At 46.7% G+C, this 18,727-nt stretch overlaps 1 protein-coding gene across 3 annotated transcripts in view; it reads left to right on the top strand.

Moving 5' to 3' along the window:
- LOC117898021 (cadherin-87A) overlaps positions 1 to 18,727 on the top strand; it is a 67,939-nt gene that overhangs the window by 23,683 nt on the left and 25,529 nt on the right. For all 3 annotated transcript variants that reach the window (XM_034807153.1, XM_034807154.1, XM_034807155.1), the window contains one exon: positions 11,155 to 11,187. In XM_034807153.1, the coding sequence (XP_034663044.1) occupies positions 11,155 to 11,187 (33 nt within the window). The remainder of the gene's footprint in view (positions 1 to 11,154; positions 11,188 to 18,727) is intronic.

Below are 18,727 nucleotides of genomic sequence, written 5' to 3'. Positions count from 1 at the left end.
TTGGGAGGAGAACTGTTTGGAGGAGCCCTACTGGGGCGTAGGCGGAACACCAATTTTCTACTTCTATTTCCAGTTCCCTTGACAACTGATGAGCCGATGGCTTAATCCAGTAATTGCATCAATTGGCCCTAGAAGCTCTGTCCTGCCCCGTCCTGGTCACTGCGGCCAAATGACAGGCAGTAGCTTGGCCCCAAAAACGAAGCGGGGCCCTCTCATGCGGAGGGGGGCTTCGGCTTCAATCACTTGACATGTTGTTCGGTAGTCAATTTTGTGGATTGCTGAGATTGTTGCCAGTGCTCTCTGGTCCTTGGACGACTCCTCCTTTGTGTGCTGCTCCTGCAGCATTGACATTATCCCCATTTCTGCCTTCATTTACTCCTGCCCCTCCTTTTGGGTACAGCACTCTGGCTTCTATGACATGTTGCAAGTGCACTCCATGCCGAGTCACTGTCTCTCTCCTGCCTCCTGTCCAGTCGGTCGTTTGGCCTGTGGCCAGGTATTCCGTGTGCCAGGGAACTGCCTGCCTGCCAGACCCTTCCTTGTGGATGTTTCTCCTGTGGTCGCCTGTCCCTGTCCGCCCCTGTCCCTGCCATTGTCCTGTTTTGTGGCCCCAACTATGCGTTGACAGGCGGCTGCTGCCTTGTGAAGCCTTTGCCAGAAACTCATTTCTGTGGGGAGAAAACAGGACCCAGAGCCAGAGCCACAGTCAGGGACAGAGCTAACAAGCCGATCAGCCAGCAGTTCATGTGAGTGGACCGTAGGGGGGCTGGGTGGTGGGGGTACAGGCATATTAAGTAGAGTCTAGGGATGGGACATGTACTTATAAACAGCCAAGGCAAATGGATCGTACAGCGAAATCCCTTGAGACTAGACTTGGAAAATGCTTTTGAGAACGTTTCTCCAGCAGCTAGGGAGAATTTCTTGTGGATGGTAGATCCTTAAGGATCTTCGGGCTCCAAGAAATAATCCTAGCCCGAAGAGCGCACCAACATTTCCCCCCCAGCGACTGTTGCGTTGCAAGCCACTTGGTGGATTGCTGTTTGTCGTTGGTGGCTGCTGCCTGCTGCCTGCTGCCCCTGCCACTGCCCCTGGCCGTGGTACTTGGCTGCCAATAACTCAACTAATTGTCGCTGCAAGTGGTCTCCCGCCCAACCGCCCACTTTGTGCCTCAGACCAGCAGCAGAAAAATGAGCTACGAATTGTTAATTTTGTGCTGCAGCTACGCGCTGAACGGGCCACGGGCTGTGGGTGGGGCAGTGTGGCAGACAGGCAGGCCACGCAGCCAAGTGGCAGCATTATTAAGGCCTTGTCAGCAACAGCAGCAACGGCAGCAACAGCAGAAGGAGAGACGGCGAGGGGAAACAACAGTAGTGGCAGTGGCCGTGGCAGCACGTGGCGCAAATTGTGGCATAAAACGGTAGCAAAGACACCTGCTGGCTGCTCTGCATATTAATAAGTTCGTTTGGACAGGGGGGCGGCGCTACGTGGGGCATACAACAATCCATCCATCCAACCAAGCAACCATCCATCCATCCAGCCGTTCGCCGTACCGAGAGACGGGGAGCTTTCGGCTCTCTGTGTCCCAGCTGTGGTTCTGGCCCATACTCTTGCTCGTAGTTGGGCATTCATTAGACCAGCTACTGGCTACTGGCCACTGGCTACCGTTTATCCGTTGTTCGCAGTGTGTTCTGGGCAACGTTGCGTATACGTCACGTGGTCGTATGGTACGTTGCCGCGGCTTTAAGGCCTGAAGATGTCGCCCGCCTGCAGGCCATTTTAATCCATTTTAATCCATTTTGCGGGAGTAAATATTCATTGAAAATGTGTGGAAATGCACGAAATGTTTCATTTGTTGGGAAAAGCTCTCTGAATTTTGATGGAAAGTGATTTAGGGAGTCTCTTGATTCTCTGGGAATGTCTTAAGGGTGCAAATATCCAAAGATTTCCAGCGGTACGAAATTGTCTACTTCCTAGAGATAACGAAATAGGTTTTCCCGACTTGAATGTGGTATGAGGATGATGAGGATCCACAGAGCGGCGCCGCAATTGCTTTCTCGTGTTCCTGCTCCATGTTCCGAAGGACCACATCGAGTGTCCGCTAATGGCCTAAGCGGCAAAACGAATCCAAAACCAAATCCAAACCGAAACCGAAACCAACAAAAAAAAGCGAGTGGCGATTGTCTGGCGACAGGATGTCTCCGGCGACAGCAGTCTGGCAGGAGGCAGCAGCAAGGACTGCATTGCCGCCCGCCGCACTGCCTGCACCATGAACTTGAGTTTGGGCGTCGATTTTCCCCTTGTGTTGCTGACGCAGAGAGTTCTCCACTTGCCCCTCCAGATCCTGATGCTGATGCTGGGAAACCAGGGAAACGGTTGCCTTTGCTCTCTAACGAGTCCTCTGCCAAATTTACTTCAATTTTTTAGTTGTGTGTCGCCGCTGCCGCTGCTGCTGCTGCTGCTGCTGTGGCACGTAGCACGTAGAGCGTGCTAAATTTTACGCACGCATTCTTCTATTCTCCCGTATCTCCATGGCTGTTCCCCTATCTCTGTCTATCTGTCTTCTCGCTCCCCTACCCTCCCCTCCCCTTCCCTGTCACTGGCCCTTAACCATCTCACTTTGGGGCACAGGGTACAGCATTTGGAGGGTAGATTGGTGGGGATTATCCGTGGATTGCCTTAAGGATCTTCGGATCTCAAACAGCTGGAGCTAATCCCTCTCAAATTACAGACATTTCAATCGAATTTCCATACACAAATCCCATTAGAGGGTACCTCTCAGTCGACACACGCTCTCTGCACTCTCTACACTTCCTTCGTTGTTGCTTTTTTTCTCGATGAGTGCACTCCATTGGCAGTGGCCAGTGGCAGTGGCTCGCTCTCGCTGGCAGTTTGCCAAAAAACTGTCAAAGCAACACGAGACAACGTGCCCCACCTCTGTGCCCCCTCTGTGCCGCCACCTCTTGAAAGTCGAATATCCTGCCGCCAGGAGACAGGGACATGTGTGAATGCCGCCAGGAGGAGAGCCCATGGAAATTCTATACAAATGAAAATGCAATTCACACAAATGGACTTTTCTCTCGTTTCGCCATTAAACCGTACATGGGAGAGGGGCTTTGCAATGGGGTTGCTGGTGGGGGGTTGCAGTGTCACCGGACAAAAAAATCTGTGAAAAACGTGGACAAGCGGCAAAGATTGAATTAGTTTGTTGGATTCGTTTTGTTGTACAGTAGAAAACACAAGAGGAGGACGGCTAGGGGCTGGATCATGGGGAGGGAGAGTATAAATGATTTTCGGGTGTCCATTTCTCCATTCTGTTTGCATGGAGGCGAGGCCGGAAAGGCTCTCCGCTCCTCTCGGCTCTGTCCGCTTGCTCCTCTTGTGTCAAATGCATTTATTGATTTACTCCATAAATCTTTTGTGTTCAATGGTTTTGCAAATCGAACAACGAGTAAAATGCTGGCTGAAAAACAAGAAACGGCCGTCAAATCTATCTCTATCGGTGGCATCTAATTGGAAGACATGCAACATGCAGCAGCAGCAGCAGCGGCTGCCCCATCTATTGTTCCTCGCTGCCGATTTGGTTCTATTTTTTGTTCAACTCTTAATTGAAAATGTGAAAATGGATCGCCATCGAGTGGTGCGAGAGACGTGTGGAAATGTTGTGCGAAGAGGCTGAGGATTTTCAGTTGAGTTTAATTTAAATTTCGTATTTCCATAGATTTGAAGTGCTTAGCAGGGTTTTAGGGAAAAGATTCGGGTGCGAAACGGTCTAAATCGGTGTGAACAATGCAGGGGGATTTTTATACACATTTTAAATGGGTCATCCTCTAAGATATCAGTTAATTTCTGAACAAGATCTAAACTCCAACGCGACGGCTGTAAAGTAAAGCGTTTAATTGTTGCAAGGCCGCAATCGCCAGAACACGAAGAAGGCCCCCAACTCCCCCACTCTCCTCTCTGCCCCATGAGGCAAATAGTTCTCGAATAAAATTGAGTTAGAGCAGAAACACAGCAGAAACGAAAACAGAAACAGAAGCAGAAACAGAATTGCTAACAATGCAAACAGCCGCTGCCAAAACCCGAACGAGAATGAGAGGGACTTGACCTGTGGTTCAACTATCTGCCCCTGCTCCTGCCCCAGTGGCACACTCTTAGTTTTGCCTGCAGTTTTCCCTGTGTGTCCGTCCAGTCAACACTTTGTTATTAAGACTCGTTTCCATATGCATGGAAATCCCCCAAAGAAATGGAATGGGATACGTACCGAATGATTTTGAATAATGATTAGACGATGCATTCGATGGGCCATGGAAGCCACACAGTAGGAGGAGCGGAATGAGGAGCACTCGGAGGCAAGATGCATTTTCATAAATATTCAAAATGCATTTTGCGTTTCATGTGTCCTTCTGCCCCCTGTGCGACATTGATGCTGATGCTGGCTTCGGACTGGCTGTTGCTTGATGCCAGCCCCATGTGTGTTGGGTGTGTCCGAAAAGTACCAGAGATAATGCCTGTTGTATGAATTCATTGCACGCACAAACAACTGCAACAACCAGGACAGAGTCTTTGGACTAAAAAGTATCCTTTAATGTCTCTTCCTGCTCCTGAGAGCTATGCAGCTTCCTCATTGCACACACATTTTGCAGGGCATCAGTGTGCCGTCCGGCCAGGACTCTCTCTCTCTCTCTCTCTCTCTCTCTCTCTCTTTGTCTCTCTGGTGATGTCCATGACTGATGTGCTGTTGAAAATGTATTTATTAAATTCATGCACTGCCCACACACGAGGCACTCGACACTCGACACTCGACACACTCGAGCAGAAGTGCTGCTGCAGTCCTTGGCTTATGCTGAAGTTTCTTCGTGTGGACACGGACAGGAACTGGATGGATGGACGGGGACGGATTCCATTTCCAGGAGACTCACTCGAATGGTTCTTTGCTTATATCTTGATTTATTTATTTGCTTACCGAAACAACAACTGATGTGAGTGGAACAGAGGCAGTCGAGGGCGGGAGGATAGCTTTTGTGGGGCAGTGGCAGCATCGGCATCGGCATCGGCATCAGCATCAAGTCATCAATTAGGCCCTAAAGTAAGCCAGCAACAACAGTTGTCAATTAAATTCGAATGGCAGGCAAATTGTGAGCTCTATTTCTGGGTGTCTTCTCCGTGCTATTCGGTTCTGGGCCCCTGGCCGTTAGCCCAACGACTAATTGGGTCTTTAAAAGCGGCTAAAACCGAAGACACACGAAGCGTGGAGCAGAGCAGTGCAGTGGAGTGGAGGGAGGGAATGAACTTTTGGCAAAAGATTTCCATTAATTTCGTTGAATAAACGGAAGAGCGTGGGGAAGGTAGGGGCAGCAGCCTTCACCTTTATCTCAGCATCTCAATCCGCAATACCCAGATCCCCCCCTCGATTCCCCGAATCCGCACGAAAAATGTTTAATTACAGGGCAAAGTAGAATCCATCCGTTGAGCATATTGACCTCCGGCCAAGTGGAACGTGTCGTCGACTGTCGACAGTCGACTGTTGACGAGTACAGCTAGTTAGAGCGAGAGGGCGAACTCTCTCTTTGTGGCTGTCTCTTCGCCAAACCCTTTGACGGGTGCTTCAGACACCACCACCCCGACAAAAAAGCAGAAAAAGAAAGAGGGAAAGACATAGCAAACACAAATGAACAGTTAGCCAATGTCATTAGCATTCGTTCGAGTTTTGGCACTCCGGCTTGAAGAGGAGAGGCGAGGCGAGGCGAGGCGACCCTCTGTTTCGCTCCCTGTCGTCTCTCCGTCTGCTCTTCGACTTTTGCTCTTCCATGTGTTCGCTTCTGCCTCCTGTGTGGTGGTGGTGTTGTTGTTGCTGCTGTCTTTCACCATCATCCTGTGGGTCGGGTCACACGCATATGCATGGGAATGGCTGAATGGTGATGGGCGTCGGATGGAATGAAGGAGGAAGGAGCAGAGCGAGGGGCAGGGATTGTGGAAGTGTTTCGGTGTGTGGCGGCGACAGTCTGCACTCATTGGTGCGTGGTCTGGTCTCCTCTCCTCGGTCGGTCCTCGCTGTCCTGTCCCACTGTCGACGCGACGGAAGAGACCTTTTCTGTTGACTTTTCCACTTTGACGAAATTAAATCTGCAATGCAAAAATGATGATGGACACGGGGCACATGGCTTGACTGGCATTGGCGTCTGTTGCGCTCGAATGGTAATTGAGAAAGGCAGCGGCTCAGAGTGAGGGAGAAAAGTAGAGACACATTTTTACAGTTGACAAGAGCTGCTGAAATGTTTAGAGTTTGCCGACTCTTCCCCATGGAAACGTATTGTAAATTGGCTCTAATCGAAATCCGAGAACTGGCTCTTTCTTCTTTAAAATCCCCAAAGGGGTATCGGTCTTGATTTAACCTCTTCCTGCAAATATAAAGTGAATTTCTTGAGCATTCATTGTTTTTCTCGTTCAGATTTCATTTACAGTCTTTGCTATTTCTGCAAGTCACATGAAAGTATGAGCAGATTTCCTTTCGGCCCTGCGGCAGAGCACAAAACCAGTCATGAATGTGTACATAAGTGCAGCATATAATGCGGACTGAACATGGAATCAACTTTCATGTATTCCTTGGCTCTGTGCATGTGTGTGTGTCCTTTGCCCTTTTGCCTGCAGCTCATTCTCAGCTCTTGGACTAAAGCGAAATGCTCAGCAGTTAAGTCCAAGTCCATCATGAGCAGAGGCAGATGAAGCGAAATCAGCAGCAGCAGCAGCAGCAGCAAGGTATATAACCTATAAGGAGAGGCACGAATGCACGATCAGAAATGCAAGAGCATAGGGGTGGGTGTGTACCGTACCTGCTAAGCATTGTACCTTGTGCTGGGCAGCAGCAGCAGCAGCAGTGGGCAGCGGGAGAGCAGCAGAGCAGCGGCATAGTCAAGAGAAGCAGCAGCAGCAGTAGGACCAGGAGCGGGTACATCGGGGGAACAACTGAAATGGCTTTGGAGTGAAACACTTTAGTAATTGGTAGCTTATTTCCATCAGCAGCAGCAGCAGCAGGCGGACAGAGGGAGACAGGACACAGCAGAGATGGATATAGAGGCAGAGATAGGGAGAGAGGAAAGAAATGAAAGTCAAGGAAATGAAATGAAATGAAGGAACAGAGCAAGAGCCAAAGCCAAAGCCAAAGCTAAAGCTAACGGCATCACGATTATGCACAAAAGCAAACGACACGACGACGGGCGCAAGCTTAATGTGGAAATGTCGCACAAATGAAACAAATGTAAAAAGTGATAGCAATTGGTGGAGGGGTGGGGGGCAAGGGAATGAAAAAATAGCAGAACTTTAATGTGCACATGTATGTATGTATGTTTGTGTGTACATGTGTGTAGGTGTGTGTGGATAGTCAAACTTGGAGAGAATCCACATCGCTCTTCTGTTATCTCTCCCACTCTCTTCGCCTGTCCGCCACGCGTGTGTGTGCGCCCTCGAGACCAGCAAAAAAGAAGAGCAGCAGCCGCAGCCGCAGCAGCAGCAGAGAGAAAAAAGGACGGCTTCTCTTCTACTTTGACATAATTAAACGCATTTGAAAGATGAAGATGTCGTCCTTGTCGTAAATAAGAGGAACAACGCGAAGGAACAACCAGCAAGATGAAGATGAAGATGAAGATGTTGGCTGGTGACAGGCTGGGACGCGACCCACCTCATCTTATAGTCCTCGGTCTTGTTCCCGTTCCCGTTCCCCCCTCTCGCTGCCTGTCATGGCTACGATGTGTATGGGCAAAAGGTGTGGCCATGTTGCCACCTACGCTTTAGCTTCCAGTCTCCCGCTCCCACTTGCTTCCTCTTCATTGATGATGAAGCTGATTATGTGAGCGCTCTCCTCGCTGCTACATGGTGGCTCTTCTTCTGCATCACCTTACACTTTTGCAGCTTCTTCTTCTATATCTTCATCTTACATTTTTTTGTTTTGCCTGGTGGACCGATGATGAAGATGAAGTGCGCGCCTTGGTTTATCAATATTACACTGGGCGAAAAGTGGGATAGTGGGCGAAATTCCACAGAAAGGATAGGCTGTGGATAAGCCAAGCTTCTACCAATTTTCATAGAGACTTCTGAGAGATCTGTAGGAAATTTCTCTCAGTGCACACTTGCAATAGATGGAACACCAGTAGGCAGCAGGCAGCAGGCAGCAGCCATCCACTAGCATCTCCTCACCTCAAGTGGAAAAGATTTGTGCGGCATTTGAGGCATTTCATTTGAGTTATTTAGCAGGTCCGTCCCCTCCATCTGCAGCATCTCCTCTGCCCCTAGACGTTTGCCTTATGTTGTTGCTTTGTTGTTTCTGGACATTTAATGGCATCCATTTCTCTTATTTAAGGTGCGAACGCATCAGCAGTGCCATCATGCCTCTCTCCCGTTCGCTCTCTGGTGGATGGATGTGCTGCTGCTGCTGCTGCTGCTGCTGCTGCTGTGGCATTCATAAATTATGCAGACATTTAGCAGGCACGACCACGAGCCGCACATTACGTAAACGCCCAGCGCTGCCCGTGTTCCCCGCCGGCCCGACCGTGTTGATAATTATACCCTCCCCCATCTTGGATGTTATGATTTTGATTAGATTTATGATTTATTTGTGTGCCAAATGGGAATTTTAGAAGCAGCTAACTTTAAACAGAAAACATCTTTCGATCTAGAGAGATCAACTTACCATCTGAAATAATCGTGGCACCTCCATTGGTAGAAGAATTTTCCTTGAAAATTATGTATGTACACAAGTGAAAGTGTATCTATCGCTTCGGGCTCACCTTTGCCTCGATAATCTTTCGTAAGATCTGTTGTTCGTTCATCCTCTCCGAATGTGTGTGGGGAAAGATGTGTGGCTGTTGTTCTTGTTTGTCAGCATGGCTCTCTCACTCGGGGTGTTGGCGGCAGCAGCAGTTGTGTCTCTCTCTCCCTTTGGCTCTATCTCGTGTGCTGTTTTTATTTCTCTCTGCACCGCCTGCGGCAATGTTGATAACTCTGATGACGTTGATGAAAAACTTTTGATTGATGTGGTGGCAAAAACTTCATGTTTGTCATTAGGCGCCGCACAACTAGAGCACGCTGGCAGGGCAGCGCAGGGACAGTGCAGGGAAAGGGAAACGGGAAAAGGTTTCCCTAGATGGCAGGGAGGGAAAGAAAGTTTTCGGCATAACAAACGACTGTCGAGGAAAAGTTCTAGGCGATGCGATGCGATGCGATGCGTGTGGCGGCACTTGAAGCGCTTGAGAGGCTAAAGTTTTGTTTATTAATTAATTGAGGGCCTCGTGCATGTGAGTTGCCAGAGTTGCCCCACCATCTGGCGCCAGAGTTGACAATCAGTGTGAAAAAACAAGCGCGAAATTGTGATTGAAATGTAAATGATGTGAAGGCGAGAGTTTTGAACGATTTTCAATGAGGTTTGCGGTGTGGAAAATTATCAAACAAAAATAAAGATTGTACTGGAATCCAGTTGAAGTTCTGCATTGTTTCTCCTGGAAGCGCTTCCTTTCATTTTTAGTTGAAGTTCATCTGAAAAAAAGAGGAAAAAACAATTACATTTTTCCCATTTAGCGGGTAACCTTGGCAACCCTGTACTGTTCCACCTGCTGCAGTTCTCTCATCTGTGACTGTGGTTGTACGTACCTCCTGTTGGTGCTGTGAGTCCTGTAGCCGTACCGGCACCTGCACCTGTAGCTGTACTCACATTTACCTACAGTCCTGCTCCTCTGTCTCCCCACCCCTGCACTTGTCGCCTTCGGGGCTTCCACGGAGTTGTTGGCCATTCATTACGGCGTGTTTCTGCCTCCACTGCCTAGGTGCAAGTTGCAAGTGCTTTTGCTTTTGCTTCAAGTTGCAAGGCAACACCACAATGCCACACACATACACACATACACACATCCACACCCACACCCACACCCAGACACTTTTGCTACTTCGTTGTAGTTTTTTTCGCTCTCTCTCCCTCTTCGCTGGGCGCTTTTTAAACTTTTCTCGTTATTTTTGCACATTTGCTTGGGTTTTATGGCCACTGGAAACACTAATTACCTTGTTTTTCGGAGAATTAACTTTTCGATTACTGTTGCTACGATGTTTGTTGCTACTCCCCGAGAGAGAGAGAGAGAGAGAGAGAGAGAGAGAGAGAGAGAGGCTAGGGGGGAAACTTACAAGTGCAGTTTGGCAGAAAAATAAATGCAAGCAATCAATGTGTGCCAGCCAGAAGGATGTGGGGAGAGGCAAAACACTTCTTGTAAACTTTTTAAAAAATTACGAAAATATGGTAAAAATGCAAGAAATAATGGCCACCCCTTTTAACGACACCCCCCTGGCGCACTTTTTGTTGTGGTGCGGTTAGGGGTGGGGGTTAGGGTTGAATTGAGGTCAGCCTCCGCCTGGTTAAAGTGCAGCAGTTTTTTTTTGTTTGCTAAAGAGAGCTTTTATCGGATGTTGTTGCTCATATTCGTGAGTACTTACGGTACACATTTACATACATTCATACTATGTATGTGTGTGTGTGTGTGTGTTTTTTTTTTTTTATATTCCTTCATTTATTCTCTGAATTTTCTTACTTTACTACTACGTTCTTACACTAGCGGGTATATAATATGATGCGGGAAGTATTGGGAGTGGGCGCCCCACGCGCGCGGTACTGCCGCAAAGCATTGCTTCGCACTGTGTGTGTGTGTGTGTGTGTGTGTGTGTGTGTGTAATGGCAGGCACCTTGTACTCCCTTCTTCTGGAGTGGAGCTTAAATACTTTGATTGTTGCCACAGCTGCAGCAGGGTGGGGATTTTCCCCTCGGGCAGGAGCTGCTCCTTCGAGTGTTTTCATTAAGTTTTCGACTTTGAAGAGCGAGTTTATGCTTTATGAATGGGGAGGGAGCTGCTGAAGAGGAGCTGAAGCTACTCTCAAATGAGTTTGTTATCAAATCCGAGTTAATCTTTGAGTCATTGTGCATAAAAGCGTCTTAATTTTCGTTACATCAGTTAAATGGAAAAACTCCTTCTTTTAAAAGGGTTTTCCTTGTGAAAGTTTAAAGTTTCCAAAGCTTTAAACTACTTTTTGTGCTGCACAACTTTAACTTTGTGGGGAGTGAGTGAAACTTGGTTCTTGGGAAAATTCACTTAACTAATGATTACTTTTCTGCTCTCTTTCTTTCAGAACAAGTTGAACTAATGGGAGGAGGAGTAAAAGGTAAGAAAATATCATTAAAATAAGTTTCCATGACTAAATCTCTCCTGTTAAGAGAGCGAGTGAAGGGAAATATTCCGCGAATGATGCATTCAAAATATCCAAAACGGGACTGCAATAAAACAGCAGAAATGAGTGACAAAAGCGAAGGGTAATCAAGCAGCGATGGTCGAAAGAGAGGGAGAAGCAGGGTCAGTTCGGATTAAAAGACTTCGCAAGCGGAGGGTTGAGGGCATTCCGACGGGAAGACCAAGAGAAAGAGGGACAAGCATTGCAGGCGGAAGCTCTCTTTCCTTTCAACAGCATACAAGAGCGAGAGCTTATGGCTCTCTTCTCTTCTCTCTGGTGTTCTCTTCGCTGCGGCCTCTGCTGCTCCTACGCTCTTTTTGGCGATCTTCGCCTGTTCTTGATTGCTGCTGCAGTTCCATGCTCTTGGGTATAGATTATTACTTCTTGCCACACTCCTGCAGTATTTCCTCAGCAGCTGTGCAAATTCCATGTCGTTTTGGGAATTCCTTTAAGTACGCTTTCAGCTTTCAACTTTCTGGCTCACATTTCCGCTGCTTCAATCCCGAGCTGTCGACTCAGTGCGCTCTCCCCATCTCTCTCTCCCCTCCGCTATAATGTCGCCCACCCCCTCAATCTGTGTTCCGAGTGGGAACATCTTCATGGAGTTAATTACAAGGAAATGTTGCAGTGATTTTTGCTCCAGCAAACACACGCCCCGCCCCGCCCCCATAATGGGGCGTTGAATATTTCTTTCTGCATTTTCCTTTTGTGCCTTTCCTTTTGGTCATTTTCAAATGTAATTACATTTCATTTTTCTCGCTACGCGCTCTGTCTCTGTCCTTCACTCCTGTCCTGCTAGATGTCTTCGTCCTTCGTCCCTGGGCGGAGAGAGTCGTTCATTATCCGGGACTGTCCATAACATTTTGTTGCACAGTCGTCGCTAATCTTGCTGGACAAGCTCCTCCCACTCCCGCTCCCACTCCCACTCCTCCTTCGTCTTCGGCTTCTAAACTCCCCCACAACCGTTATCCTGCCTCCTTGTGTAGTCCTGCACCTCCCACTGTGTATCCTGTGTCCTCTCCTGTTCCTTGGCGACTGTTTAAATGTCAGTTAAAATCCCATAAATTCTCCTTAAATGACTTCTGTCTGCCGCAATTTCGTTTGCCAGCCAACCAGCCCCTGATGTTGACCCTGGCTACTGGCTCATGGCCAGAGAAAGCGGCAAAGGGAAGGGGGAGGGGGCACAAGAAGGATATGGCCAAGACGGATGATAGCCAGGAAGAATTGCAGCTTTGGCTAAAACCTGAATTAACTCTCAGAAGCACACAAAATCACACAAAAATCTCACAGCAAAAACAGAAACGAATCAAATCCATTCTAATGCCACTTTTTGTGCTCTTTTGCTTATAAAAGATACGAATATTTGGCCACTCATACCTTTATTTAGAGTATTGAAGAGTGCAGAGTATAATTTTGAGCCTTATATTCGAGGAACCCTTCGGTACCTTCGCGATGCCTCAGCGTTTTCTTCTTTAAACTTCTTCCGCGGCAACTGGCAACTCGTGCAACTCTTAATGCAACTTGCAACTTGTGCAATTGGTTCAATAAACTCATTAAATGCTTCCAACTTTTTTCTCCTCTCAGTTTTCTGTGTGTTTGCCTTTGCTCTCCCTTGCTCTCTTTCTCTCTTTGTTCTGTTGTCCGGCAGAAAGTTTTTCCGGTTCTGAAATGGCGGTCATTCGGTCGCCTTCGCTCCTTTTGGCTCGTTTTCAACTTGTCGCATTATCCTTTTTATTGTCGACGACATTTGCAACGCATTATCCTTGGACGCCATTTATTTTGCTTTTTTCTATTTGTTTGTTTGTTTGCTTGTTGGGGGAGCGGAAACAAAATCACTCTCCCTCTCCCCCCCTGGGCCTCGGAGGGCTTCATAACTTCGTTTCGGACTCGTTGCAGTCGCATTAGAGATTTGTGTGTGGGACTTCAAGAGTGACTTTTAGGGATTTTTTGTTCAGAATGGAAATGGATTTCCATGCGGTTTTGGCCAGAAGGAATCGAGTGAACTATGAAATGGGTAGAGGAAACTATTTTTGATATCAATATCCCTTTTTTCTATGGATCTATGGCTGCTTCTAGGCTCTTCTGGCTGCACTCCATCATTTGGGGTTCGCTCGTTTTCGTTGACTTATTTTCTGCCTATTTTGTGTAGCTGAAATGTCTGGCTTTCGGGCTTTTGTTCCTCGGTTGCACGGCTTGCCGACGACAGACAATAAATTCTGTGGGCAAATTTAAGCGTGGCCACATTTTAATTTGTGGCAAGAGGCAACACCAGCAGCAGAAGTAGCATATGGAGACAGGGGGCTCCGTTTCCGTTTCCGTTTCCGCCTGACACCTTGGCCTGGTCGTGGCCCTATTTCCGGGATCTGGTTACGGATTCCTCTGCCTTCGGGCCGCAGCATGGGGACGGGGGCTTCGCAGGATAAACCGCAGTATTTATCGTTGCCAGGGCTTGTGGCCTGAGCCTCCTTCAAAACCGTAACCAGAACTATGCTAAGGAGTATCGCAGGGAGCTGCTGCCACAGGGCAGGGGGCAGCAGGCAGCAGGCTATAGGCTGCAGCACCGATCCTGCAGAGGATGTCAATTTATTTGTTGTGCCACCAGCCGCAGCTGCCTTTCGGTCTGCTGCCTCCTGCCTCTGCACTCCCTTCTGCCTTTCTGTGGGCTGTGTTGTGATTCTTTTCCTGTGGTTTTGCCAATTTGTCGGGGTTTTTCGCCTCAGACTTTTTTGTGTGTTGTTTGTGGCGTTTTCCACAAAATTCTTTATCAAAAGTTTGTCTGCAAAAATCAAGGGGTTGGGTGGGGGGGTTGTGCATGCCACACCCCACTCTGCAACTCTGTTACACTGCCACTTTTCCACTTGCACCTACTTCTCGTCTCCCTGCCTCTGTATTCCGTATTGAGTTGACAATATTTTTAATAGAAGTTACTCTCGTCGGGAGAGAGGAAACTTTTCTTTTACCCCCAAAATTGTACAGTTGGCATTGTTGGGCGGTGTGCAGGGAGGGGTGTGCCCCCTCTAGAGTAACGGGCCAGAGGGTGCGTCTCTCTGTTTGTGTTTCAATTTGTGAGCCTTTTATAGAATTATGCACTTTTGTCAGCCCTCCTTCCTTCCTTCCTTCCACCCTTGCCACTGCCACAGACTGCTCCCTGCCTTCTGATGCCTGGAAGTTTCCCTTTTCCCTGCCTTCTGTTGCAAGAAGCAGTGAGGAACTTCCTGGAAGTTTAATTCCCTGCCTCTTCATAGAAGTTGTCCAACAATTTTTGGGAGCCAATTGAGTTGCAAGTTGTTCGCTGTTCCACTTTTGCGTTGTCAAGTGCATGCCTCGGAGTCGCCAGGGAGCCGTGAAAGGACCATCCCGAAATGTGATTAAATGCAGGAGTTTTCTTAGTATTTCGTCTTTGGTTTTCCTGTGATTTTTTTACCATTTTGTTAAGTTATTTTGGATAATTTTCAACAGGTTAAAGCGCGACTTGAAGTCCCTTTAATGCTCGGATTGATGGCTGTTCTATGCCCAATTCCTGTTTGTGTTTCTATGCCGAATTCCATTAGTTAATAGTTACCGATTATCCCGCATTTGTAAATGTTTTCATACTTATTAGTTTTAATTTGTTTTGGCACAACTTTTAGGAGGGTATTCGTTAGGATTCCTCCCTGCCATTAGCCGTGGTACTTACAACTTTTGAGATACATTTCGTGGCTGTGTCTCGCGTATCTCTTATCGCGTATCTCTTTTTAATTATCTCTAATTCTGCGTGTAATTTCCCATCTAATTGGGAATGCTAATCCCAGGTGTAACGGACACGGGAAGTGTCGTCTCGTCAGCACTCTCTGTCTACTAAAGGTTGGCCGGCTAGGCTCAGGGAAAATGGGGTGGGTGTTGTGCTGCGAAAACGAACTCCGTCACCTAACAAAATCGTAGACAGATTTACGGGAACTGGGATCGGAATTAAAAACCCGGACGGAACTTAAGGTCCACTACCTACTGTGAAGAGCAAGGTGGTTGTGCTCTTCCCTCTTGACCCACCCTCCATGTAGAATAACATAAGAATATGCCATTATGGTTCTACCCAAAACCTTCTGCTGCTGCGCTATGTGCCTTAGGAACCCCTCCCAAAAATCAGATTAGATATGCATGTTAATCGTTATAATTTTACTTTGTCTGGTATGACTTCATGTTGTTTGTAACCCCCATTATTTCTACCCTAACCCTTAAAACTATTTTTACTGCATGGGTATATATATGTGGGACTAATTTAAGACATAGGAATTCAAGAGAGTGATCAAATATGAATAAAAATAATAGAATCAAAATATAAAGTAAGAATGACTTAATTAAAGGAATTAAATGGCATAATTGTAGTGATTGTAGTTAATAATAATTCATTTTATATATGGTTAAGCATGCATGTCTCACTGTGTAGACGCTATTCTCCTGACCCGGAGTGTATGTGTATATATGTGTGTCTACTTACAGACTTTTAAACAGCTGCTGGTGTCGTTGGGCCCAATTTCACGTTTGCAATAAAAACTGTTAAAGAAATGTAGAAATATGCAAAATAACAAGAAGCGTTATGAAGAGGTATTTTACCAATACCCTTCCATGGACACAATGAGACCGATGATGCACCTTTTAAAATCTATTCTTAACTAGGCATAAATTTCATTTTTTTTCTTCTTCTATTTCTAAGTTAACGTCTAGGAATATTTAATATTATTAAACAATTTTCTTTTCTATTTTTTTTTTTCGATCCATAATTTTTCATTAAATTTTCTTTTCTAGATTTTGTGATTTATTTTTCTTCCCTTAAGTGGCTTTTTAGAATGTCGGCATCGAACAATTTTAATAACCTGAGAGAAGGAGAGAATAGGTGACATACGGTCAGGTGGGTCTAGTTAAGTGTGCATAGGTGTATGGTCAGCCGCAAGGGCAATGACCGCTGAGCTAATTTTTCCACACCCTACATGTGCAAGCACCAACATTTTCTTTACACAAGGCGCGGTGATATAATATTTTAGATGGTTTTATATTTTCGTTGTTGTTGAGCGGCTTAATTGCGCGTGAGATATATGTATATAAACGGCTCGGTCCCGATCGCCAAGTCCATCCGTTTCTATGCCTGCAGGCAAGGTCCGGTGGCACCAAGAAGAAGGACTAATGATCGTCATGAAGCGGACCCCCCCTCCTTGAGGGGTGGTCAGGCCAGGTCAGCAATTTTCTGCCACACGTGGATCATAACCTATGTATGTACATACGTGAAATTATGTAATAAGGTCACTTTTTCATTTTCTTTGCGTACCTTATCCATGGTTTGGTTTTTAGTTTTTGTTCTTTGCAGCCACAACACTTTTCAAATGGTTTTTATTGGGTTTATGTTCCCTTTTATGGTTTTGCAGAATTTTCACCACGTTTTTCTTTTTATATGTTCTGTACGCACATTAATTAAGTCTTCCAACTTTGAATGCACTTTTTGTTCTGTGCAGCATGCACTTAGCCTAACTATTTTACCCCTCCAAAAGCTGGGTATGAGAGAGCTAAGAAGGTTCTCGAAGGGCTAGCCGTAAGCTATGCTTGCGGAGAGAAAAGCTCACATGTGAACGGCGCTCGCACGTGCAATTTCGAAAGAGAGAGCTTTTCAAGATAAAAGCTTCTGATCTTGCATTTGGGCTTTCTCTATGGAATGCATGTACAGTGGGGAAGGTTCAATATTTTTGCGATAAAATAAGAAGACTGTTCCCAAAAAAAATTCTTAATACAATTTTTGTCCAGACATTCCAAAATTTGTATTTTTGGTCTGCAACCTTCACACAGGGAGGGGGCCGGTACTCGCAGCCACTGCTTGCCTCTGCCTCTCCGATTCCCGATTCCCGAGTCCGATTCCAATTTCCATTTCCATTTGCCATAAAAAACAGAGTTGGAGAGGAATTTGTTTTACTCTCTCTCCCCCGTCTGGCGCACTTTTGCCGCCCCATTCGTTTGCACTTTGCTCCACCATTTGGCAGTCCATAAACAGTGTCCCCTCGCACCTTGCCCCCTCTATAGCCACATTAATTTCCGTCTAAAGCCCTGGGGGGTGGAGATCTGCCAGCCAGCTCTGGTTCAGGTTCTGGTTCTGCTTCTGCTTCTTGGTGGAATCATGGAGAGCTGGGTGGAAATTAATGCGAAATGTTTCACTCGTTTTCATCATTAAAATTGTCTGTCAATTAAACAACAAGATTGTTTACCAGGCAGTAGCATTCTCATTCTTGTAGATATCCTTTGAGGCTATTCAGGTTGTACATATGTGGATGAGGTGTGGCTTGATTCCCTGCTTCTGTTGGCTGTCTTCAAATTAAGGAATGGCAGGGGAAGGCCATTCGCAGGCGGCAATAAAATGGTGGCAACACCTGCCTTTCACTCGGCAACGCTGCAGGATGCGGCCTTGTGTGCCTTGTGGCAATTTGTAGTCCTTCGCATTCAACATTTTTATTGCAACAAAAAGGAAAGCGGAGAAGAAGCGAAGGTACAGTACAGTCGAGGAGGAGTACTAGCGCAGGAAAAGGAAAAGAGGGACTGCCAGGAGGTGTGTAATAAAGCTCCGATGATATATGCACATGAATAAGGTTTATATGTACGATATATGGTAGGTACAGTACCCTCCATATATAAGACGATTTATTCCAGCTATTGCCTCTGGCAGAGTCGAAGGGTCTGGCGGATACTGCAGTGCCCCTCCACCTCCTTCTGGCCACAGCGATGATTATGGGCCACAGAACGAGGCTTCCTTTTGGTATTGCTTTCTGCCGCAATGCCATTGTCCATGATAAATGGGAATAAGAAAGAAAGGAAGAACGAAATAAAAGAAAGAGTAGGAGGGGGGATAAGTATCGGAAGATGCTGAAAGTATTGAAATTTATTTTTCGGTGTGTTTTTCTAATTTATTTGCATACTAGTCGACATAGCCATGTCTGTCCGTCCGTCTGTCCGTCCGTCTTGTTGAGCGCCTGGATCTCAGAGACCATAAGAGCTAGAGCCACCGAATTTTGCCTCCTCACTGCTGTACGCACACACTGAAACCAGTGTATTTCAAAAATTTGCCCCGCCCTTTTCCGCCCCCACACTCCCACAGCTCTACATGTAGATGTTGAAAAAAACTACAAGGTACAGGTGTACTACTGAGTACCGGGTATAAAAGTTGTGACGCGTAGGAAGCGTCTCACACTTCCCTTCTCGTTATTTATATTTTTGGTAGTTTTTGAGGTGCAACTGCTTACCAGGGGGCTCTTCATTCTGCATCGCATATCTTCTCCTCTGTTTCCTGTCTCTATTTTTGCCCATCTCTCCCATTACTTCTTAGCCTCTTCACCTGTGTACATACATACATATGTCCGCATCTCTGCCCTTTTCTCCCTTCCTAGCCTGCTCTCTCTCTATCCCTCTATTGACCATAAAATCCTGGCCAAAAAACTATTACCCGTTAAGACCTAAGTAAGCT

Source organism: Drosophila subobscura, chromosome O (genome assembly GCF_008121235.1).
Source record: "Drosophila subobscura isolate 14011-0131.10 chromosome O, UCBerk_Dsub_1.0, whole genome shotgun sequence".
NCBI classification, from domain to species: domain Eukaryota; kingdom Metazoa; phylum Arthropoda; class Insecta; order Diptera; family Drosophilidae; genus Drosophila; species Drosophila subobscura.
The sequence above is the reverse complement of the archived record's forward strand: the minus strand, read 5'-3'. Positions and strand labels throughout refer to the sequence as shown.